General features: G+C 43.8%; 1 protein-coding gene across 2 annotated transcripts; it reads left to right on the forward strand.

Annotated features, from left to right (window-relative positions):
• Positions 1 to 2,077: 2,077 nt before the first annotated feature.
• On the forward strand, positions 2,078 to 22,710 carry IREB2 (iron responsive element binding protein 2). 2 transcript variants are annotated; one of them, XM_059857879.1, is made up of 22 exons: positions 2,078 to 2,178; positions 2,779 to 2,868; positions 5,868 to 6,033; positions 7,130 to 7,267; positions 9,307 to 9,528; positions 11,084 to 11,153; positions 12,182 to 12,365; positions 12,937 to 13,076; positions 13,451 to 13,622; positions 14,708 to 14,808; positions 15,245 to 15,361; positions 16,487 to 16,646; positions 17,453 to 17,588; positions 18,170 to 18,254; positions 18,853 to 19,009; positions 19,290 to 19,414; positions 19,719 to 19,823; positions 20,095 to 20,237; positions 20,676 to 20,823; positions 20,913 to 21,035; positions 21,545 to 21,730; positions 22,299 to 22,710. In XM_059857879.1, exons 1-22 carry the CDS (start codon positions 2,160 to 2,162, stop codon positions 22,407 to 22,409), a joined length of 2,898 nt encoding a protein of 965 aa, XP_059713862.1. In that variant the 5' UTR covers positions 2,078 to 2,159; the 3' UTR covers positions 22,410 to 22,710. The 2 variants fall into 2 exon arrangements, with proteins under 2 accessions (XP_059713862.1, XP_059713863.1); XM_059857880.1 differs by lacking the exon at positions 9,307 to 9,528.
• Positions 22,711 to 24,015: the final 1,305 nt, after the last annotated feature.

Genomic DNA, 24,015 nt, shown 5'->3' on the forward strand with positions numbered 1-24,015 from the left:
GTCTGTCAGAGATAGGTCAGGCATCATTGCAATCTGGAACAGAGAAAAGGTGGCCAGAATTAGGGCTGCTCATGCAGTTTTGAGCATAACTATTGCAATCAGTGTCTCAAGTCCCTCTATCACTATTCAGGAAGGCCATGGCAGTTTAGGTCAATAAAAAAGCAGGCATAAGGGAGAATGGATTGATTAGAGGCTGAGATGGAGACATCTTTTTGGTAATCTTCTTTTCTGCCTGAGCCTGGTGATGAGTTCTGGCTGCATTAGTGTCTAAACCCCAGGTATTAAAACCCCAGGTATTATCTATGTCTTACAGCCTGGAGAAATGACTATTGCTTGACTTGTTCACCACTGTGAGTGTGGCCTACTGCTGCACTAAAGATGGAGACAAAAATAAAATTCCACCACCCAGCAAAGAAAAAAGCCTCTTATTTAAGAGAAAGAAAAGAAGAAACATACACAAAGGAAAAGTCCTTGAGAAGGAATCTAGCATCAGAGACTAAAAGCAAGAGCCAAGTCAGGCCCAGCTGTAGGGCAGAAGACTGAGCACACGCCTTTCTGCCCTCAGCATGGGCTGTGGTGATGTCCTGCCCTGCACTAGGACACAGCTCATGGAGACTTCTAATGGCGTGCCGTGGGACAGGTGTGCTAGCACGTGTTTAATTCCTTAAGGACGACCCTTTGCCTTCAGAGCAGTAAGAGGCGGGAGCGCAGGGCTCCGCTGGGCGCTGCTCACAGCCCCGGCTGCTCTGCCCTCAGCTCCGGTGCCCACAGCCCCGGCTGCCCCGCCCTCAGCTCCGGTGCCCACAGCCCCAGCTGCCCGGCCCTCAGCTCCGGTGCCCACAGCCCCGGCTGCCCTGCCCTCAGCTCCGGTGCCCACAGCCCCGGCTGCCCCGCCCTCAGCTCCGGTGCCCACCGGCTGCCCCGCCCTCAGCTCCGGGCGCTCGCAGCCCCGGCTGCCCCGCCCTCAGCTCCGGGCGCTCACAGCCCCAGCTGCCCGGCCCTCAGCTCCGCTGCTCACAGCCCCGGCTGCCCCGCCCTCAGCTCCGGGCGCTCGCAGCCCCGGCTGCCCCGCCCTCAGCTCCGGTGCCCACAGCCCCGGCTGCCCCGCCCTCAGCTCCGGTGCCCACCGGCTGCCCCGCCCTCAGCTCCGGGCGCTCGCAGCCCCGGCTGCCCTGCCCTCAGCTCCGGGCGCTCGCAGCCCCGGCTGCCCTGCCCTCAGTGCCCACTGCGGGCAGCGCCGGAGCCGCTGGAGCAGCTGCTGAGGGGCCCCGGAGGCTGGAGGAGCTCCCCTGTGGAGCCGGGCTGGGAAAGCCTCGGCCGTGGAGCCTGGGAAATGGAAGGTTGTGAGGGAGCTCGCAACGTGTTCCAGTACGTGAAAGGGCCCTATAGGGAAGGTGCGCAGGAGCTATGGTGATGGGAGAAGGGGGAATAGGCACAAATTGAAAGGGGAAAATTTAGATGAGATATTAGGAAGACATTCTTTACTGTGAGGGTGCTGATGCACTGGAACAGGCTGTCTAGGGACGCTGTGTATGCCTCATCCCTGAAAGCGTTCAACGTCAGGTCGGATGGAGCTTAAAATGGGAGCGCACGGTCTTTAGGGCCCATTGCACGCCTCAGCGTCGCACGCTGCGCTGGGCTGCGGAGCCCCTGAGCTACGGGGCCGCGCCCGGGGAGGGGGCGGGCCCGGCCTCGGGGCACCGCCCGGGACCGCGCCGCGCCACCAGGCGGCGCCACAGCGCGGGCTTGCGGCCCCGCCCCCATGCGGCCCCGCCCCAGTATGGCCCCGCCCCTAACAGCTCCGTCCTACCATAGCCCTGCCCCCAGCGCGCCTCGCCCTCAGAGTGGCCACGCCCCATCATGGTCCCGCCCCTGCGCGTCCTGACCGGCAGCTCCGCCCACGCGCCCGTGATTGCTATCGCGAGAGCAGGGGCTGGCCGTTCCAGGCTACTTCCGCCCTCTCCGCGAATCCTCGCGCGATCTCTCGGGCCGGGTCCTCGTAGTCTCGCGAGGCCTGGGCGTGCTGCGACTGCGGGGCGGGGCGCCGGTGCAGTCTCGCGAGAGCTACGCGGGGGCGGGGCGCGGGCGCAGTCTCGCGAGAGCCGCCGGCCCGCCGGCGCTCCCCGGCCCGCTCCCTCACGCTGACATGGTCGCCGGCGATGGACCCTCCCAGGACAGGTCGGTCACTGCGGGGATGGGGCCCCCGCCCGCTGGGACACCGCGGCCCGGGATATCGCCTCACCCTCTTCGCTGCCGAACGGCGCTGTCCCGGGCCGCGTGAGTCCCTCCGGGGGAGAGCGGCCCCGTCCCCGCTCCGCTGTCCGCTCCCTCGCCGGGGTTATTTATTCCGAGCACCTAATGCTTGCTACGAGGTTTATTTTTGTGTCTTGTTCCCTTGACGTTGGCTCGGCAGTCAATGCTTTGTGCTTCCTGCCGTATTAAAACCGTGTCTCTTATCTGCGCTGGTGAGATGTCTTATCCTGTGTGTAGATGGCAGACTGAGACAACAAAGGTCTGGTGTGTTCAGGCTGTGCTGGCGACCTGCACTGACCTATATGTACTTACTATTAGCGATGCTTTTAAAATTCACCTTAGTCACACATCTACATCACGAAGTGTCTCAATCCATTTAGAAACCTTTCCATGTTGCATTTAATTACAGTCTAGAGGAACGTTTTCTGGTGGAATCAGAAGTAAAATCTCTTTTTGTGAGTCCTCAGTCAGTGCTGAAACGACCCGCTGTTTTGTGGCTGTAACTTTGTTTGTTTCGTCCCGCAGGAAGCCCTTACCAGCCCGCCATTGAAGCTTTGAAAAGCTACCCAGAGAAAAAGTTTTACAATGTGTCGAAGCTCGGAGGCGCCAAGTATGGTACGATGCTCTCCCGGGTTGATCGGGGTGGTGCCAGCAGCCACTGCACCGCTGGTGCCCTGCGGTGCCAAGAGGTGCAGTTGGGAATTTCTAATGGATGGGTTTGGAGGCTGATTATATCCCAATTTCTTAGTGCTTTATGGACTTCGCAGGGGTAATACTTGTAGGGTTTTTTTTACTGAGGGAGAAGGTACAGGTGCAGTTTTCAGCAGTATTCCAAATAAGAAGAATGACTCACTTTTGGGAAAAAAAAAATGAAGTGACAAAGAACTCTTGTTTAATGCTTCAGAAATAAATACAGCTTTTTCCATAGTTCTGTGCAGCTTCAAGTGTTCCAGTTTCCCCTCCCCAGCAGCCTCCCGTAGTGGGTGACTGTTTGCCAGAACATGGCTCCTATTGCAGGGTGAGGTTTTGTGGTGCTCACGCTGTTGCTTAATCTCAGCTTGTCATTAGTATGCAGTGGCTGTCTGTGCCAGGGGACCTTCCTTGGGTCTCTGTGTCCAAGTGCCTTTCACAATGCTGCACGTGTGATGGGAGGGGAGTGCACGCAGGGGAGGGAGCTTTGCTCTGTGCCAGCGGGAGCAGGCTTTAGCCTTGCAGGTAATCAAAGCATGCTGGCATTGTTCTCTCCCTTTGTCTTCATGTTAAACTGAAATACTTATATGGGCTACTTAGTAGCCTTACTTAGTTATGCCTTACTTAGCAAAGGCATTTGGGCTCTTTCTTTCAGTTTTGCAAGGTCTGAATTCTTCTGTATTCACAGAATTTGTAGTATGTTTCTTGAATAAAAAAAAAAAATCAGTGGATATTTCACTTTAAACCCATATTTGACCACAGTTATTAACTCCATGTTGTTTAAAGAGAAGAGAGTGGGGCACAGTGTCTGCTGAAACTGTGCAACAGCTGTGTGCTCATGTAAATTTCCCCTGCTCGTAGTGACTAATTCAATCTTTCAGATAAGCACACATGGAGGAAACGGTGCTTCTGCTGCTGGGTTGGTCCAGGGAGAAGCAGTGCCGTGCTAGTAACAGAACCTGGCAGTTCTGCAGCAGTTTTGTGAAAAGCCTCATGACAGGAGTGGAAATAAAACAGCATTATACAACTCCTGCTAAAATGTGCCATAAAGCTTGTAGCAGCAGTGGGGATTCCTAAACGTATTCTCTGGAGTCTAAACAGACTGCACTAAGAGGGTCTTTGTCTTCCAGTAGAAACTTCTGTGCAGAAGCTGGAAGCCTCATGTCAACTTCCAGGTAGCAAAATAACATCTAGACACAGTGTGGGACAGCACTGGTAGCAAACTGAGCATCTGGAATTGCTCACTGCATTTGTTGCTAGAACAGTTTGAGTTTTATCTGTCTGGCTGTAATTTGATATTAATTGCCAACTACAAATGTAAATGTTAATTGGTTGAGTTATCAGTTTTCTAGTGTTTTAAGACTTCTGGGGAAAATGGGAAGAGTTCAGAAAGATTTAGGGTAGAGAGGACATGTAGAGATTTAGACCAGGCTCTTGCTGGGGCTGGAGCTCATGTGGGGAAACTTCAGTGGTAAAGCTGTCGCAGTGTGGGAGGACAGAGATTCCTCTGCCTCCCACGATGCTGTGCATAACCATGGCCCTGTGAGCTGCTTTTCCCTTGTGCCCAGCCCCGGTGTCCCTTCCTGCAGCCAGGGGCTCCTGCTGAGCCCGGCCTCCCTGGGCTGCAGTGCCCAGGAGGCGCCGGCCCAGCTCTGCCTGCAGCTCCTGTGGCTCAGCACGGCCGGCCCAGAGCCTCCCAGGGGCCCTGTGGTCTCCTTGCTGGAGCTGTCCTGTTCCTTGGAAGCCCCACACTGCACAGGGCATTGCAGATGCGAGCTGCTGGTGCCTCATGGAGAGAAGCAGCTGCTTCTCCAGGCAGCCCCTGGGGCAGTGAGATTTGTAACCCACAAGAAAGCAAACTTCTCTAGGAATCTGGCTTTTAAATCGAGGGAGTGGTGGCGTGAAGGTTCATGAGACCTTTTGGATGACATCTTTATACTCAAGTTTATTCAAATCTTAAAATAGTGACTTGTCTAATTAGACAACAGTGGATGTTATCTCAGAAAGACAGTGAGAACAGAGTCAGCAAGTTCTATATTAGCAGTTTGTGAGCAAACCACTGAATTAGGTTGAGACCACCAATTTTTTTTTATTAAAGCCTGAACTTAATTGTTTCACCTTCCTCCAGCTAACTTTTTATAGGATTTCTCACTGTTCTTATGAAGATAGTTGCCTGCTTGAATTATGCTGAAAATAGTGGAATTTGAGGGAGAAATGTCAATCAATCTTGATTTTTTTTTTCTTTAGTGGTTATTTTGTTTTGTTTGCAGTTGGGGGGATTTTTCTCTTCCCTCTTATTTAATTCTCATTTCCATTTCCCCTTTTTTTTCTGTGAAGGAAACTGCTGCTTGTCTGTACCTTGATTCATATCAGTAGCAAACTAACTCAAGCTGTATTTAATGAAATGTTCTTTATATTTTAGGGTGTGTGTTAATTTTAATTTTAATAGTTTCTATTCTTTGTATCACTGTTTATTGAAAATAATATTCTGACATTGGTTGCTTTGGCTTGGTATCTTGAATTATGGAATGGCAAAATTTACAGTTAAAATGGTTTTCAGTATTCAAGTAGTTGTGGCTTTTGTCCTGCTCTCAGTAATCCCAGGTCTATATTCCTTGCCTCTCTCCCCTGCCAGCCTAGCGTACCTTTTTAAATGTCACTGTCTGAATGGTGTGCACAAGGCACTGCCATGTCCCATTGGAATCCCATAGCATAACACATCAATGGGTACATTTTGCAACTCTCTGTTCCACATTGTGTAGGGAAGATCAAACCCAAAGGCAACCGGGAAAACAGGCTCCCGAACCTCTCATCCTTCCAAACCCTAGAAAAGTGGAATTCCTCAGAAATATGAGATTGCAGTTGTAAAGAACTGTAAGCTGCAAGTGCTGCACTCATGGTGTCTGTCCCTTGCCTCACCCCAGATACTCTGCCTTACTCCATCCGAGTGTTGTTTGAGTCCAGCGTCCGGAACTGCGACGGCTTCTTAGTGAAAGAAACGGATGCGATGAACATCTTGGACTGGAAAACAAAACAGAACCATGTTGAAGTGCCCTTCTGTCCTGCCAGAGTTGTTCTTCAAGACTTCACGTAAGTATGTGGGTGTGTGCAAAACCCCCAGAAGAACCTGTGCAACCTTACTGAGTTTGTGTTGAATTTTTTGGCACGAGAATAAATCACACGTCCCCTCTTGATACCCAGGGAGAAACCTGTGCACTGCCTCTGCTGTGCAGTAGATTTCTCATGATAATTCTATATGATGCAAGGGTAGGAGTTGTTCCCTGGGGTACTCTGACTTCAGAACAGGTTGGCAAGGCTGGAACTGCTGACCTGCACTTTACAGGATAAGAGCCAGAATGCAAAGGGAAGTGCTGATGTTTTGGCTGTAGCCAGATGGTTGACAGTTCACACTGTCACTGACAGTTCTTCCTTGAGATAACTAAAGATTAGATATTGCTTACTCCATAACGAGCAATCCAGTCGAATCCATGAATAATACTTATGTAGAAAAAGCAGCCTCTTCCGATGTTAACTTTCTGAGTGATTTGACTATGGCATAGCTAAAAGGGCAGTCCTTCAGCAATTTGCAAATATTTAATTTAAGCTGTCTTGCTGACTCTGTATATTTATTGAGATAATTAAAAAGGAATTATGATGATAATAAAAATGAGGTAACATTTGCTTAGCAGGCAAAACCAATAAGATTTACGTTGTACTGTGTTCTATAAACATTGCCTCTGTTTTGTACAGCAATACGGTTATTGTGAAATGCTACAAGCTTCAGAAATAGCTCTGTTAGACAAATGATACAGGCTGAGGTGTTAAATGCATAGCATGAGCTTTACTTGCATAGCAGGGTTCTGTTGTAAGGAGTATCTAAAGATCGCTTCTGTACTGAAGTACCATCACACCTGAGAAGCAAAGCAAGGCACAAAAGAAGCGTGGTTATCTTTGAGATGGTCCCATGTTCTTCTTTGGTACCTTGCCTTCAGATATGCTGTTGCTCGTTCCAACTCCGGTGACTTCAAAAATTCTTCAAGTCCTTTAAACTTTAGAGAATAACAGGTGTATTTTCTGAAATAGGATATAGCTACTTCTAGACTTGGATAAAATGAAAAAGAAGTTTGTGCACTTCAGTGAGTTAATGTCTCGTGATGTTTTACTATTTTGTTTTTCTGTTCGTCAGTGGAATTCCAGCAATGGTGGATTTTGCTGCCATGAGGGAAGCTGTGAGAAATGCTGGAGGAGATCCAGCAAAGGTCAATCCTGCCTGCCCAACTGATCTCACTGTTGACCATTCTCTGCAGATTGATTTCAGCAAATGGTAATGTACTTTTTTAAATTTTATTTTTACAAGCCATCCATTTTTGTCTGGCACTGAAGTGTGGATTCGTTCAGGTGTTGTTACTATCCCATCAAATCATTTGCCATATGTAGATCCCTAAAACAAGGTGTGATACTATATGAAAATGGGCTGGATAAAAATGGATAAGCACTCTTGAGGGAGAGAAAGAATGTTTATGAGGCCTTATGGGTGAAGCTGACTGATAATCCAAGTTCTGGGCAAGATTTTGCTGAAATAACAGGATCTGGCATGGTTTCCAGAAAATAGCGTGTATCAAGAGAATGAGGCAGAGGGCGTTTGTTGTTTTGCTTTGCTCTGATTTTATTGTTCAAGTTAAACAGAACTTTGTTTCCAAACACGGTTGCCTTGTCACAGCTCCAGAGAAGGGGCCTGCAATTCTACTGGGCATTTTGAAAGACTCTCATTGCAGCCCATGGCTTGTGGCTGGTCTGGGTTTTTATGGGCTTTGCTTTAACACCAGATAAATGAGGCTGTTGATGTTTTCAGAGAGACAAGTATACTTGGAGACGTCTGGAAAAGTAAGGGGACTGGAAAGCTACCAGCATGATTTTCTTTGTCTGACAGGCAGTGATGTGATGAATACAGCCTGGGGCTGCCTTTGCTAGAAACGTAAATACTGCACAAGAGGAAAAACTTGGAGCTTTTGTTTAGTGTTTGCTGAAGTAAATACTAAATAATGCAGCCTCCCTTCCCCTTCTCCACTGCCTCTCAATTGTGGAGCCTTCCAAAACCCATGCAGAATTGCATAAACTGTTCAGGCTCTTTGGAAGTTTTAAAAGTTCATGGAGAAAAAGCCTGTGGTCAAAGGATATGGATGTGTGAGTCATTTCTGTCAACCTTCCAAATACTCACAGGGTTTCAGTTTGCTGAGTGTCAGAAGAGCAAGAAACTGCAGATGATCTGTTGTCCTGCATATGTGTTGTGTCAGTTCTGTGCTCTGTCCATTCCTGTGTCCAGAGGGACAGCTGATTCCTTTGCAATTAGGCCAGCCTAAAATTATCAGGCAGACCAAGTGTTGGAAGAGGTCTCCGCATGCTGCTTTGTAATGATAAATCCTGCCTCTGGAGTGTCCCTTTGGGAAGCTGTGGGGGCTCAGCAGCTGCTAGCCTGTGATAAGAAACCCTTGGCTGCAGGGTGGTTTGTGCTGCATTTGTAGAGAGCTCCCATCTGTGGGTTACAGCCTGGTGGGCTGCAGTGGGATTTAGACAAGGTATCTGCTGAGGCCAGGCAATACCCTGCACTTGGGATAACTGAGGATCGGGCTGTGTTGCTGAGGCAGAAGGCGGCAGTGGCTTTAATTGCAATTTTGTGATTTAATAATTACAGAGAAAGGTGAAAGTCATTAGTTTTTCACAATAAGCTTTCTTTGCTCTCCTGCAGAGACCCATTGTTGCACAAATAGAAGATAGTGTGCTATATGGACTTTATTTTTAAAAATAAACCCTGGCTTTTCTCTCTTACTTCTGACTGGCTTGAATAGTGTATACAATTTATCTGTGACTTCAAGAATTTGTATAAAAAACCTAATTATGATCAGGTTATGTTTATTCCTTGAGAAAGCTTTGCCTGCAATCATTCCTCTATGGTTTTAATAGAACATGTACAGCACTGTCTTAAAAACAGGAAATAAGTTCAGTCTACCATTTGTATGAGACTCTACCCATAACTTCCAAGTCTAAACTCAGAGTTCAGCCTTTACAATGCTGTTTAGAAAGATTTCTGGTCTGTTCTGAACAAATGGAAGGAGTTATTTGGTGTTAATCTTTCAGACAGTCAGGTTCTGTTCACTTACCACGCCACACTACATTACTTAACTAAGTTTATCCAGCGACAGTTTACTTTGCAGCAGGGTTGTAATAAAATAATTCTCTTTTTTCAGATACTATTTTATAATCTGCTGAAGGGATTGCAAAAAACACAAGTGGGGGAGGTGCAGGGTGCGTGCATGAAGAAGCAGACTGGCAGTGTCTCAGCGGGTGCTGTGTTTGATGTTGCAGTGCAATCCAGAACGCTCCCAACCCCGGCGGGGGCGAGCAGAAGCCGCTGGCCAGGCTGTCCCCGCTGAAGCCGCCGCTGCGGAAGCCGCCCCCGTGCCGGGGCCACAGCGGCTGCCGGGGCTCGTGCGGCGCGGGCGAGGCCGGCCGCAGCCCCGGCCCCTTCTCTGCGCAGATCGAGAACACCCCCATCCTCTGCCCCTTCCACCTGCAGCCTGTGCCTGAGTAAGAAAGCTCCTTTGCTGAATTGACTTGTACCTTTGTGTTGTGGAGCGCTGCCTGTGGCAGCTCAGGGAAATGGGATTTTTTTTTTGTATTCCATCTGTAGTTTTCACCCATGCCGTAGATAAGTTGTTTTAGTATCTAGAACTAGGTCAGATGTAGCAGATAAAAATTAGTCTACAAATTTTGCTTTTTACAAGAAGAGCTTTACTGTACACTCTGCAGATGGTGACCTATTGACTCATGGCTGTGACTTTTAAATTAAATATTTACTACTTCTCTCATTTCTTTACAACAACTAAAGCAAGCCTGATTGAGTAACTCAATGAAGCATTAATTAATCTCTAAAAGTAACTCATAGATTTTTGTAATAACTTTTCAGAAGTCTCTTGCTCTTAAAGAACTAGCCTAGACATCCTCCCCCAGCCTGTACAGGATCTGGCAGTCAATCTGTCACTGATTTGAAATTCAGTAAATATCCTGTCTGTGTAGTAGCCCAGGGGAGCCTCATGTCTGTGCCTCTCCCAGATTTCTGCGTTATTCACAGGTCGTTGTGCACTGTTCCATTTATGCCAATCAGTGATAATTGTCCTCCTTCAGCTGCTGCCTCTTTGTGTGATGGACTGTTGAGATCCCTATCTGCCTGTGCTGGACAGGAGTACAGTTAAAGAGCTGATCAGATCTGTATCCCACAGTGGTACTGTGTGGAATGCTGTGGTAGCGTTATGGATGTGGAAATGTTCCTGCTCAGTACAGGTGCAGGAGTGATGTTTTCAGCAGCATTGGTGTTCTGACAGCACACCAGCAGTGGGATTTATGGAGCTGCAGGGTGAACACTGGCTGTCCCTCGGGGCTTGGTGTAGCAGGAGAGCTGCTGACCTGCTGCAGAGAAGAAAGGGAAGGGTCATGACTTCGAAGTGAAATACACTTCTAAGAATTGAGGACTTCCTTCCTGGTATAAACCAAGTGTGTTCCCTTCTTTGTTCAGCTGTTAAAAGCAGAGGTTATTCCTCTTAAGTTATGGATTACTCTGTTACAACAAGTATCAGTATCTTAATAAATAACACATAGAAAGAAAAGATAGTTCATTTTATGAGACTATACTGATGACTGACTGCTTGTGAAGAAAAACTTGTGGCTTGGAGGGAAATACAAAAATGGAGGATAGTTACAACTGAACTAGTGAACATCTTGGTTCTTTAATGTATGGAGTTCTAAGATGTGCAGCCTGTGAGTTAACTGCTAGGGAGCAAAAGCTTCTGTGTACTGTAGTACATGCTTGGAATAGATCTCTCCAAGTATTTTTGAGAGCACACCCTTTAGACAAACCATACCTAGAATAAACAGGTTCTCAGACACAGCACTTATGAAATCAGCTATATCTCATTGTTTACAGAAAGCTTGCTGCAGGGAAGCAAATGTCTTTGTTCTAATAAACCTCTTCAAAGAGTCCTCCAGGCTTAAATAAGTCTTTCATCAAACAAACTAAAACTACAACTTGTACTTCTGTAATTTGAAATAAGTTATAACAGTACTTGTAAACTTGTTTTCTTTCTAGGCCTGAGACAGTATTGAAAAATCAAGAGATGGAATTTGGCAGAAATAGAGAGAGGCTTCAGTTTTTTAAGGTATGTCTGTGTGCCTGCAGGCTTTGTGGTTTGGGCTTTTTTAAGTCATTTGTCCACCAGTATTCAGGTTTAGATGATAAATTAAATGTAGTCATTTGGAAATGTCAGGTTTTCAAATCTGAATTTAAACAAGAAAAGAAAATTTGCTTTCTAACTTGAAAAAGTTTACTCTGATTTGGTTCTTGTCAGTGGGGATTTATGAAGCACTGGTGTTTTTAAAGCCTTTCTTGAGCTCAGTGCCTTAGGTCACAGTGAGTTTCTGGCTGAAAGGGTCATTTATCCATAACTGTGTTAACAAAAGTTCCTGAAGTTGGAAGTGTTGAGTGGAGATCAGTGTTCAGACATGGCTGCTCTCAAACTGGGCAGCAGAAGTCCTGTGGTGAGCATCAGCTTCTCTGCTGCTGGGCAGGGCTCTGCAACATTCCTATTTCATCCTTATCCTCTGTTTTGACGTGGTTTAGGAATTCACTGCAATGATCTAAAACTCTTTTCATGGATGTGGACTAGAGGTTTCTTTCTGAAAGTTGCAAATTAGCTTTTACATTATTAAAGAAGGAAATGGCCAGGCTGAATCTTGTTAGAAGATTCCATGTCAACTCTATTAAATGTACCATCCTGAGTTTGCAAGCAGTTTCACCCTGGAGTGTCAAACCTAAACTCAGTTGTGCTATAAATATAAATTCTGCTATAGATAAAAGGGCTTAGGTTCTGTTGTGTGAATACCAGTCTTAGGTGGGCTTGAAATCAGTTATGTGAACTGGAAGAGATTTCTGCAGCCCTGCCTTTGAAAGGGGCCTGAATTACTGATTTCAGCCTTCAGAGGAATTGAGTGAAAGCTTTTGTTGATGATTAAGAATGTATCCAAGGAGATGACACGCCTCTGTTTGACAAAGGGACAAAAGCCACATGGATTAACAGCAAGGACTCTTCTATTGTGTCTTCATTTTGTCTTTTTAGTTATGTTCTAAGAATTAAATATAGCTTTGAAAAAATGCAACTCTTTTATTCTCCTTTTGGAAAAATTACAGTGGAGTTCAAAAGTTTTTGAGAATATTTCCATAATTCCACCTGAGACTGGAACAGCGCATCAAGTGAACTTGGAATATTTGTCCCGAGTGGTTTTTGATGTGAAAGATTTCCTGCATCCTGATAGCGTGGTTGGCACAGACTCGCACACAACCATGGTAAATGGCTTGGGTATCTTGGGCTGGGGTAAGTATGCTCACAACTTCATTGCTCTTGGAACGCAGCTAAAGCTTCACTGAAAAATATTTCTTCCCACTGGGTGTTTGTATCTCGAGCATAACAGACTGTCTTTAATTATTGTTCTGAATCTTTTTTGTCTGCAAGTAATCTTGAATAACATTTCTTTCCATTGAGAATTGTAATTAATCCCTTGTAATTTAAAGAAAACAACCAAAAACCTGCTGATATTCAAATAGGTCCTGTTTGTACAGCTGAAAGTTGTGTGAAGGTTTCTTTTCTCACAGAAGATTAGTTTTATATCTAAAATATTTTCTAGTTGACTGTGATATCTAACTTGGGCAATAGTCTTTCTTGATTTTGTTTTTGATGTGCAAATATTTAATGGAACTTCTAAACTTCTTGCTGTGTCCTTGTTGGAAATGGAGTGCTGCCCTTCGTTTGTGAGAGAAAAGCAGCAATATGTTTATTGTCATGAGTCTTTAGGCTTTCTGTCAAGGAGTTTATTATTTCTGGGACCTGAGCACATGGAGTGTAGGCTGGTGAGGGTGTGACAAGCCGTGTCCCACTGTCCCTGCAGGCGTCGGGGGCATCGAGACGGAGGCGGTGATGCTGGGAATGCCGCTCACCCTCACCCTGCCTGAGGTGGTGGGCTGTGAGCTGACAGGTGCAGTCAGCCCCTTTGCCACATCCATAGACATCGTCCTCAGCATTACAAAGGTAAGAGTTCCATGCCTTTTCAAACAAAAGAGAGATTAATGGAAGTACTGCCAGTGTTGCTTGAGAAATTAATTAAATGAGGGCAGTGTTTTTAGTATACCTTTAATTGTGGCAGTGCAGAAAGGTACAAATAATCTCTAACCATTTTTATTTGCTAGTCCTTTGAAGTAGTGGGGTTTTTTTCTTTCCCCTCTATAGTGGTTTGCTTATAGACCCTCTTTAACTAAAAATAATTCTTTTTTTTTTTTTTTTTTCAAACATAGGCATTAGGGTTTCAACTTTTTGTTTTAAATGCTTATGACTTGTGAATTGTGACAAACACAGCTTGCACTGTATATCTTCATATACCAGGTATTGTGTGTTCTTTCCAACAGCATCTTAGACAAGCTGATGTGGCTGGAAAATTTGTTGAGTTTTTTGGGAGTGGTGTTTCCCAGCTGTCTGTAGCAGACCGAACCACAATAGCCAATATGTGTCCTGAATATGGTGCTATTCTGAGTTTTTTCCCTGTTGATAATGTGACATTGAAGCACTTAAAGCATGCAGGTAAATATTAAACTAAAGCAAGGATTCGTTGTAATTGTGGTTTTCAGTTGTGGTAATACATGTTTTTTACTCTGCAGAAAAACCCACTGCAAGAACTATTGAGTTTTTGCTTCAAACTCCTTAATTCTTACGTGGTGCTTTTCTGCAGAGTTCTGATGTGGATTTAACATGGAATTAGACTTGTGCTTGAGGTTTGTGTCCAGTCTGGTCCATTTGTCTAATGCCTGAGTTACCAACTCGACACTGCTTTTCAGCATCCAGAGTCCTGGTTTTTGGAAGCACATGGAAGCCTATAAAAAAAATTAAAGATGTTTTCACTTATTTTTAAATATGTATGGAATGTAACTCTTCTTGATTTTAAATAAATCCCATAACCACCTGGAGATTCCCTACAAAATCAAACCTAGAAATAAGTGAAACTGCAGAACAAACCTGAACATTGCTCTGATTTTTCCCAGGGGTTTATGTTTCCCTTTGAAGTGCATGATTTCACTGGCATCTCAGGCTAAGCAAGGAGGATGTCAGTTCCTTATCAAGCTACTGCAAGCAGGAAACCACAGGGTGACAGATGCCAAAAAAAGCTCATTCATGAGTGAGACTTTCTGAGACTGAAACGTGTCAGTTTCACATAAGAGTTAAATGCTTTCAATAGCAAACGTTTTTGTCTGATCAGTGCAGAGCAGATGGATGGGTTTGGAAGAGTAGCCAGCAGTACTGCCTATTGTCAGCTAAGCACAGGGTCTGTGTTAGACAAGGAAGCCCTAACACAGAAAAGCCTTATGGACTTCAGGGACACAACTGTCAACTTAGTAAGCTACCCCTGCTAGAGTTGGAATAGCTTATTTTATTCCTTGACATATCAAGACAAGTTAAGATAATTTAGGAAAAAATGTAATGATTTATAAATGTTTTAATTTGTGTGTGTCATTCCTGAATAGAAGTTGGGATATGGAAGTGGTGTAGTTGGAAAAAAAAAGTACTTTGAATATTACACTTAAAACAATCTGAGTGTCTGTAAGTTGTGTGATTTATTTTATTTATGTCTTTAATGTGACTTTTCTCATGTTTGACATGACCTTCCTTAGGTTTTGATAAGGCCAAGCTTGAAGTCACAGAAGCATATCTTAAAGCTGTGAAGTTATTTCGAAATGATGAGAGTTCTTCCAGAGAGCCTGAGTATTCCCAGGTATGCTTGAAAGGAGTTGGTTTTTTGATTCTTATAAATAACTACTGATTATTTCAGTCTTGTCTCCCACTGTAACTTTCATTGCTTTCAGCAAAGTCTTTTTTATTAACTCAGAGTTTTGAGAAAGCAGAGTTTGTAAGACATAGAGGGGTGGGGATAAGAAGGGAAGCACGGTACCATTATGTCAGTACAGATACTGAATTCCAGTCATCCCAAGGACTGTGAATGGTAGAAAAGGTATGGATAATGTTAAAACATGTGGAATAAGAGGAATAGCCTCTTGAGTGAGCAGTGTTGAAAATGGAATCTCCCAGAGTTCTAGATGTCTGAGAGCATTCAAATTTGGAGAAGAGTTCTGGGAGTCTCGGGAAAGTATTACATGCACTGCTGGGCTGGGGTTGGTAATGCCTGCACTTTCTGTTTCTTGGTGTCTTAGGTCGTGCAAGTTAGTCTAAGTTCTATAATTCCATATGTCAGTGGCCCCAAGAGATCCCAAGATAGAGTGGCTGTTAATAACATGAAAAGTGACTTCCAAGCCTGCTTAAATGAAAAGGTTTGTATTGCTGATACTTGCTTCAAAAGGTATTTCCTATCATTCACATGAATAAATGTTGTATTACCTATTCCTTGGATACCTACTGAGCCCTCCTTATTACTACACAACTGCTGTTCCAGGGTGTTCTGGTCTTGCTTGACAGGCATCCCAAGAGTAAATCATAGGTGTGTTTGGCAGGAACATGAACTTCCCAAAGTCCTTAATTTCACAGTTTAGATTGCTAGGGAGAAGAAACTTTAGGTAGTCCATTGTGTGAGCTTAGCAAACATTTTCACTTTTTCAGGGTTTTTTTAAACAGTTTTATATTACTTCATTTCTGAAACAGAATTTACCCTAAGAAAACTCATCACACCTTAAAGGAGATGCAGAAAGACTGCCAAGATTTGCAGCTGAGTGCTCTGAGTTCTTACATTAGCAAATGATTTTTTCTTGCAGTTTAATTTGTCTTCACAGAGTGAATGTTTTTACTCTGAAGGTACTGGTTTTGGTTAGGGATATCCAGGGGTATCTGAAGAGTGCAGCTAATATAGGAATGTACCTTCATTTTCATTTCATTTCTCATTAATGTTCAAGACTTACAGCAGTATTAGAAACAGCTTCTAATGAGGCCTGTGGTACTGTGGTTCAGTTGTGCTGGAGGGAGATCATAGCTGATGGTAGAAGACAAAGGGTGAGGTTGAAAGGGACCTCTGGAGGATGTTTGAGTGCTGCAGAGCACTCAGGTGAGTGTGGAAAATGCTAATGGACCTACTCTGGTTTAGTTACCACCCTCTTGCAATTAAAAGCTTGGACATGCTTCTAATTCAGGAACAAGTATTGTGTAGATTAGACAAGTATTCTCAAGGAGATGTTCTTCCATGTGTACGAGGAAGTGAGTTGTGGAACAGCCACACACAGACTGACGTTTGTTCACAACTGTTGCAAAGTTAAAGCAGTTGTGAAGGAAGAAGGCTGAGACCCATGTACAGACAGAGGGACATGAACTGAGAGCTGCTTTTAAAATCATGTCAGGGTTCCTCGTGGCACAGCTGAGTATTATTTCAAAACCAGTGTTTACTTGGTCTTGCTGTAATGTCATCCTTTGTACTGTAACAACTGCTAACATGAATTTTTGTCATCCAGTCTGGTGTTAAAGGGTTTCAGATTGCAGCTGAGAAGCAGAATGACATTGTGCCTGTTCAGTATGAAGGAAATGAATACAAGCTATCCCACGGCTGCGTTGTCATTGCTGCAGTCATCAGCTGTACAAACAATTGCAATCCATCTGTCATGCTTGCTGCAGGTATGTTGGGACCAGAGAGTTCAGCATCTTAATGGTGCTCCCATGCTTCACAGCCCTCACCTTCACTTTTGTAGGCTCTCTTCACAGGTTTGAAACTGCAGACTTGTAGCCTTAGCTTGTAGGTTCTGGCTAGGGTATGTAGGAAAGTTGCTTTTCCTTAATACAATCCAAGTTTGTCCCCTAAAGCAGTATTAAGGACAGCAATTATAAAATCTTTACACTTGGTAGTATGACAGCAAGTAAGCAGTTCTAGGGCTCCTGTCAGTGCACAGTGGCATAGCTGATGCAGGAGATGGGCTTTAGCTTCAAGCCTGTCCTGGAGGATGAGCTGTCATGCCACAGCCAGCACAGAAACTCTGTATTGCTGAGCAGTTGCTCTGTCGTTGCCTCAGGGGTATCTGCCATGCCATCCTAGCTGCAGATGGTTTTGCTGGAACAGCTCATCTGACAGACCTTGCTCTCCTGTTTTTAACATCCTCTGTGGCCAAGGTGAACTTCCCCTTAGGGCTGTGTGGCCTGTCTGTGGAGGCTGAATGGATTGGCACTGTGAGCTAGAACATGGTAAAGAGATTTGTCTTAGAGAAAGTAAAATGAGTGTCTACCTTCCAGGAATGGGAATAAAATCATGCATGGTATTGTTATGCATCAAGAAACTTTATTCAGGCCAGTGACTGCTTGAATAGTTTAATAAACTGAATCCTCTGGGGGTTTTTATGCTTGATTTAACTGAGGTAGAACCATACAGATGTCCTATGAAGGGATATACAAATCATAATCTGTGTCCTTTTTTCTTTTTTGTTTGGTAGGACTGCTGGCCAAAAAAGCTGTTGAGGCTGGCCTGGTGGTGAAGCCCTACATCAGAACAAGTTTATCACCTGGCAGTGGCATGGTTACACATTACCTCAGTTCCAGTGGAGTATTGCCATACCTCAGCAAGCTTGGGTAAGGCCTGGCTCGGGTGAGTCTGGGCAGGTGCTGCATACAGGGCTTGGATGGGCTGATAAACAGGATTGCTGTTCATTTGGGGCTGCCTAATTCCTAACTTAAGAGATTGATGTTTTGCTTCCTTGCTGACTTAAAGTTATTCTCCTTCATGGTATTCCCACTTCAAAATTTATGATATGTAGCTCTAATAAATCAGAGCTGTTTTTCCAGTCACAAATTACTTCATTTTAAGTGACTTGCAGGATAGGATGTACTTGATGATGTATTCTAAAGGTGGAAACTGGATGCAAATTTGTCAGGACAGTCTGTATTTGTCTTCTCTTATCATGGCTGCTGTCAAGGGTTGTTTAGTTAATGGTTTTGGTTGCTCTGTAGCAGTAACAGAATAGGCTTAATATTCTGTAACAGTGCCCAGCTGTGGTTTGCATCAGTGACATGTAGTGCCTGTTGTTCATTTTCTAAAATGTCTTAACTATCAAGGGACAAAAAATTCTTGGAGATTGTTAACATAACTGCTTTTTCTTTTATTAACAAATTGCTCATTACCATGGGTGACTTGATTGGTTTTTCCCATGCAGGTTTGAGGTTGTTGGTTACGGGTGTTCCACCTGTGTTGGGAACACGGCCCCTTTGCCAGAAGCCATCAGGAATGCAATAAAACAGGTAAAGTTCTGGCTGGCTTGTTGAACACAGAAATGTATTTCTCACCCAGTTAAGCAATCAAGAAATACAGTAGTCCATGCAAAGTACACTTCATTTTTGGTTTGGACATAACATAATATTGTTGGCGTATTTGCTTGTTCGAGGGTGACCGTGCCAGTTCATTGCTGTGTAAAATAAATGTAATAAATGATATTTGTAAAATACAGTTATAAATTACAAGATAAATTTATATGATCTAATCTTGCAGAGGATGCAATGTGTAGATTTTGTATCATAAGTGGAGGGTTTTAAAGAGCTATTAGCTTGAATAATTTTAACCAGCACTGTCTAAACAGCTACAGCTTTTTCTTTTGAAGCAGAAGAAAAATAAATAAATGGCAGGAGAGGAGTTTAATGAAGTGACAGGAGACCACTTCAGTGGGTCAAAAAAGAAAATGAGAAGGATAGTGAGAGAGAGCAAAATGCCTTTCAGTTGTTGTGTTAGAGTAAATATTTGAAGGGCAATGCTAAATGCACATCTGACTCAGTCAATAGAAATAGCAGAAGCTGTTGAAGTACTCCAAACTGCTGGAGCAGTACGTGTGGCTCTGCCTTCCAGGGAGATCTCATTGCCTGTGGGGTGTTGTCGGGCACCAAGAACTTTGAGGGCCGCCTGTGTGACTGTGTCCGTGCCAACTACCTGGCGTCCCCTCCGCTGGTGGTGGCCTACGCCATCGCGGGCACCGTGCACATCGACTTCGACACGGAGCCCTTGGGTGAGTGTTTGCCTACAGCTTCTGCTGCTGCTGCTGCTGCACATGGGCACAGATTTCTGCACATGATTCCAGCACCAGAGCCAACACGTTTGAAGAGAAAGCACAGCCATATTTGGTTTGCTCGTGGCTAAAGCAAGGCATTCACTTAACTGATCAAATTCTTTGCCTATCTGGTACTATCTCTGCAGGCCTGAATATATACACATGTATATTCTAATAAAAATCTCAAGTCTAATAGTTTATTCTTCCAAACTACTGTTGTGTTTAAAATCTTACTCAGGCACTGGCTTTAATGGCAAAAGTATTTACTTACGAGATATTTGGCCCACAAGACAAGAACTTCACACAGTGGAGGAAGAGCGTGTGATATCATCCATGTTTAAGGAATTGAAAGAAAAGATGGAGGTAAGAGTGGTCCTTTGTACATAATTTAAATGTTGCATTTCATTGTATCTTTAATATCTTGCGGTTGAATGTGATTGGTTTGCCATTTATTTCTGTTATAGTAATGGAGTACTTAACTGAGATGGGTACTTGTATTTAAAAGCAATTCCTAAGTAATACCCAGTGATGTAACCTGTAATATGTAATAGAAAATTATTTACTAAATAATAGTGATTAATAAAAACACCAGTATGTCTTCAGTTTTTGAGTGTAAAAATACAGTAAACTAACTTCTGTTCTTTTTTATTTATTTTCTTTCTTGTAGAAAGGAAACAAACGATGGAATTTACTGGAAGCACCAGAGTCGACTTTATTTCCCTGGGATTTAAAATCTACTTATATTAGATGTCCTTCCTTTTTTGATAAACTTGTAAGTAGAGTTCACTATCTACTAGATTATATGCATTGCATTGAAGTAAAGGAATAGCTCCTACAGCAAAGCTTCAATGTTGAACTAACAAATTTATTTATCGCTCATATGTCTCAGTCTTTTAAATATTTGTGTCTCTGGAATGAGTGGGGCCTATCCATCCAGGGGCCTTCCTATACTTCCAGATCTGTTTTATGTCTCTAGTTCCTGGAAGGAACTGTTTAATATTCCTTTTGTTCCCTCCTGTTGTTGTTCCCTCCCACCCTGCCAGGCCAAAGAAGCAGCTCCCCCGCGGGCGGTTGAGAACGCGCACGTGTTGCTGTTCCTGGGCGACTCTGTCACCACGGATCACATTTCCCCTGCTGGGAGCATTGCCAGGAGCAGTGCTGCTGCCAAGTACCTGACCAGCAAAGGGTGAGCCCTGCTGAATAACTGATCAGCATTGCTACCTTCTCTAGAAAGGCCTGTCTGCAGAAAGGGGAGACTGCATGTGGAAAAGCAAAATACTTAATCAGTGTTAATAAATATGCTGGTAATGGTAAGAGGATTAGTAAGGTGGGTTGTTTCCTAGAGCAGTCTCCCCATAACTCTTCTGTAAGTACCACACTGCTTGCAGCACTTCATAAAAAACTGTAGAAAATTAATTTAAAATTGTGGCTTTCCTCATGAATAACCTCGCAGTGAGTTGCACATTGTTCATGATTTATGATAATTACATTTGTTGGAGGTCCAGTTCTTTACATCTTCCACTGAAGACTTAAATATGCTGCAATAATTATAAGAAAAAATCATAATATCCTTTTAAATCAGATCATTTTTAACTGATTTCTTTCAATTTTCTTTTTATTTTAGACTCACACCTCGTGAATTCAACTCTTATGGGGCTCGAAGAGGTAATGATGCTGTGATGACAAGAGGTACCTTTGCAAATATCAAGCTTCTGAATAAGTTCATCGGAAAACCAGCTCCTAAAACAATTCACTTCCCATCAGGACAAACGGTAGGAATATATTTGTTTGCACAGCCACTCTGGAATGGGGAGTGCAGGTTTAGAACTCACCCAAAATGTGTCATTTTGTTATTCCACAGCTAGATGTGTTTGAAGCAGCGGAGCTGTACCAGAAGGAAGGCATTCCTGTCATTATTCTAGCAGGAAAGAAGTATGGACTGGGTAGCTCAAGAGACTGGGCTGCAAAAGGGCCTTTTCTACTGGTACTGCTGGTTTGTTTGGGTTTGGGGGTGGTTTTGTTTTTTCTGGAAATATCTAAAAACACATGGTATGATTTCTTTGTCAGAATCTTCATGGGAGAGAATCACTAGTCAGGATAGATCTGAATTTCTTCATTATATAATTTACTGTCTTGGATACCAGACTTTGAGACAAATCAGGCATTTATCTATGCTGACCTCTGTTTGGTCTCCATGGCGTGTTCAGTATCTCATTGTTGGAGGCTAATTTCCACTAATACTGAGAATATATTCCAAGTCAGCCATTGATTCATGTCCTGTTCACCCCAGCATGGTCACTGTCTGTAACAAACTCCATTTCACACTGCATGGGCCTGCTCTGGCTTGTTTGCTTCCATCTAGCTGGGAAGCTACTAAATGATGTTACCAAGGTACATGAAGGACTCTGCAATGCACTCTCTTGAGCTTGAATTGTGAGATGTTGGACATAATCTGTGTTTGAAGGTTGCTGTTGTGTTTAACTGTTTTTGCAGGGTGTTAAAGCTGTCCTAGCTGAGAGCTACGAGAAGGTTCACAGGAGTCAGCTGATTGGAATTGGTATCGCTCCACTTCAGTTTCGTCCTGGGGAAAATCCAAGTACTTTGGGACTCACTGGCAGAGAGCAATTTTCTATATTGTTCCCTCCAGACCTGTTGCCCAGAATGACATTGGATATTAAGGTATCTTTGCAATATTTTTAATTTCTCTGTTGAATGTTCTGATGCAGAGAAAAAAACCCTAATTGTGATGATAGAAAGCAAAGCAAGGAAAGACAGAACTTAATTCTCTTGGAAGGTAAGCTTATAGTCCTGCCTGAAGTTTGTCATGGCTGTTGGAGTTTCCCAAAGTACATAGACACGTGTTCTTTGTACACGTCTTCGTATGCAGCCTGATATTCTTGATCATTCTGAATGGTATTTTGCCCCTCATGGGCTTGGTCTTAGGGTAGAATTGAGTTTGTCTCTCATAAGTGTGATGATTTGAGAGAGGCTTCAGCTCTCCATGCTCGGTAAACAGCCCATAACACAGTTTGTGCCATCTGAGGAGCAGGATGTTCTTTGGTTGCCAACAGGCCCCTGGCGCGCTCCCAGCTGCAGCACAACAAGCCTGCCTTCCATCTCAGCAGGCTCAGGGCCTGGATTTGCTTGTGTTCAACAAAACTTGGGGTTAGAATGTTGACTGAGAAATAAGCAAGGGGAAGTGAAAGCAAAGCTTTATTGGTTTCTCTTTTTTGCTTTTCTTTTGAAGACAAGCACTGGAAAAGTATTCAGCGTGATTGCCTTGTTTGAAAACAATATGGAGATAACTTTATACAAGCATGGTGGAAGTCTAAACTTTGTGGCTCGAAGATTCTTGTAGTAGCTACTGACTCTCTGGGTACCCTGCATAACTGGTAACTCAGCAAATGCCTTGTGTGAACCCAGGAATCTGTACTGTGGAACTGCAAACAGTCCTAGTGTGCTCAAAGTTACTTCGTCCATGGATGTAAAAGATTGTGAATCATTGTAACTGCAACGAGATCCTTTCTGATTTTAAATAATATTCTAATGGTGCTATTAAACATTGCTAAAATCAACATGTGTATTGTGACAAGAGAGCTGTAAGTATGGAGGGGATGTTTTATCAGACCATTTTGTAAATAAACTATGCGAAATTGAAACTGATTGTGCTGAAGATTATTATGTAAGAAGATTTTCTGCAGTTGTTTCCACTCATTTTTTGCACCTGTAAATCTGTGTACTGCTGTTTGTTGGTTTAAGAGTAGCAGATGGCATGGAATCTTAAAGGCCAAACAGATTTTTTATTTTCCTCAACCAGAGCTTAAAAAAGATACCGAGTTTTCAATTTCTTTAGGTTATGGGCTGAACAAAAAGCAGTCCACACGAGGCCCATGGTATCCTGTATCACAGATGTTGACTTCCTTTCCTTTATGGGATTATATTTCCTCTGGATCCAGATTTAAACTGCTCAAGCTGTGAAATTCTGTGTGCTTAGAAATGTGGGAAACATTTCTGCGTTTAAAAACAGATCTCCCAGTTGTTTCATTCGTGCAGGTTAAGCCATGTTTCTTCTTGCCCTTCAACTGAAGTTTGTCGCATCTGCTTCAAGGGATGCACTTTTGTCATTTGTGACATGTTTTTATTGTGCTCAGAGAAAGTACCTCCTTGTAATGTTTTAACCTTTAAAGCCTTTTAAAACATTTGCTAGGGCTGTTTAAATTCCTCTGCTTTAAATACAGCCTAATACATTACACGTGTCAGATGTCCAAGAGCCAGATGGCCACACTGCCTTTGAGAGCTTTCTCCCGTGCTGGCAGCTCCCAGCTCTTACAGAGCAGCCCCTTCTGAGGAGGAGCCTGGAGCACTGAACAAACCTGTCTCTCATGGCACTGCAGCACTGCTGCAATTGTCAGCCCCTGTTCACAGCTCATTGGCAGGAGCTGCAGCATGGCTTGTGTTCCCACTTCACAGAGCTTTGGTGGTGTCTGAGCTGTGCAAGTGAGTGCAGCTCCAGCAGGCTCTTCCTGTGCTCCTGTCTTGAAAAGCTTCATAACTCCACTTACAGTTTATGTAGAGTTTCATTCCTGCTGGAGAACAAAACTGCAATACTTGCCTATAAATTGTCAAGATTTTGCTTTAAGGATTTTTGTTGTTGATAAATGTTGTCTAAAATATCAAAACATTCAAGAGGACTGTATTAGCTTTATTTACTTGTACTTTGAATTTATAACCAGATAGTGAAATAGTTGACTTGTGAACTAAGAGATGAACTGTGCAAATCTTTGAATAGTATGTTTGACATTCCTTTAAAAAAAACCCCGAACCCAAAATACCCCAAACCTCTTGCATAATTATATCAATGCAGTGTATTAATTTTTTGACAGTTCAAAAGCCAAGCTAATTTGATTGGCATAAATTTGATACTTACTTTTCTGTTTTGTCAGAAAAAGTTCACTAAGGTTTGA

Source organism: Haemorhous mexicanus, chromosome 13 (genome assembly GCF_027477595.1).
Source record: "Haemorhous mexicanus isolate bHaeMex1 chromosome 13, bHaeMex1.pri, whole genome shotgun sequence".
Lineage (NCBI taxonomy): Eukaryota > Metazoa > Chordata > Aves > Passeriformes > Fringillidae > Haemorhous > Haemorhous mexicanus.

Bases quoted from the DNA above. Each gene is read 5' to 3' on its own strand.
- IREB2 (XM_059857879.1), top strand. The intron at 7,268-9,306 runs GTAATGTACTTT...TTGATGTTGCAG, and splicing joins CAGATTGATTTCAGCAAATG to TGCAATCCAGAACGCTCCCA. The intron at 20,824-20,912 runs GTAGGAATATAT...GTTATTCCACAG, and splicing joins ACTTCCCATCAGGACAAACG to CTAGATGTGTTTGAAGCAGC.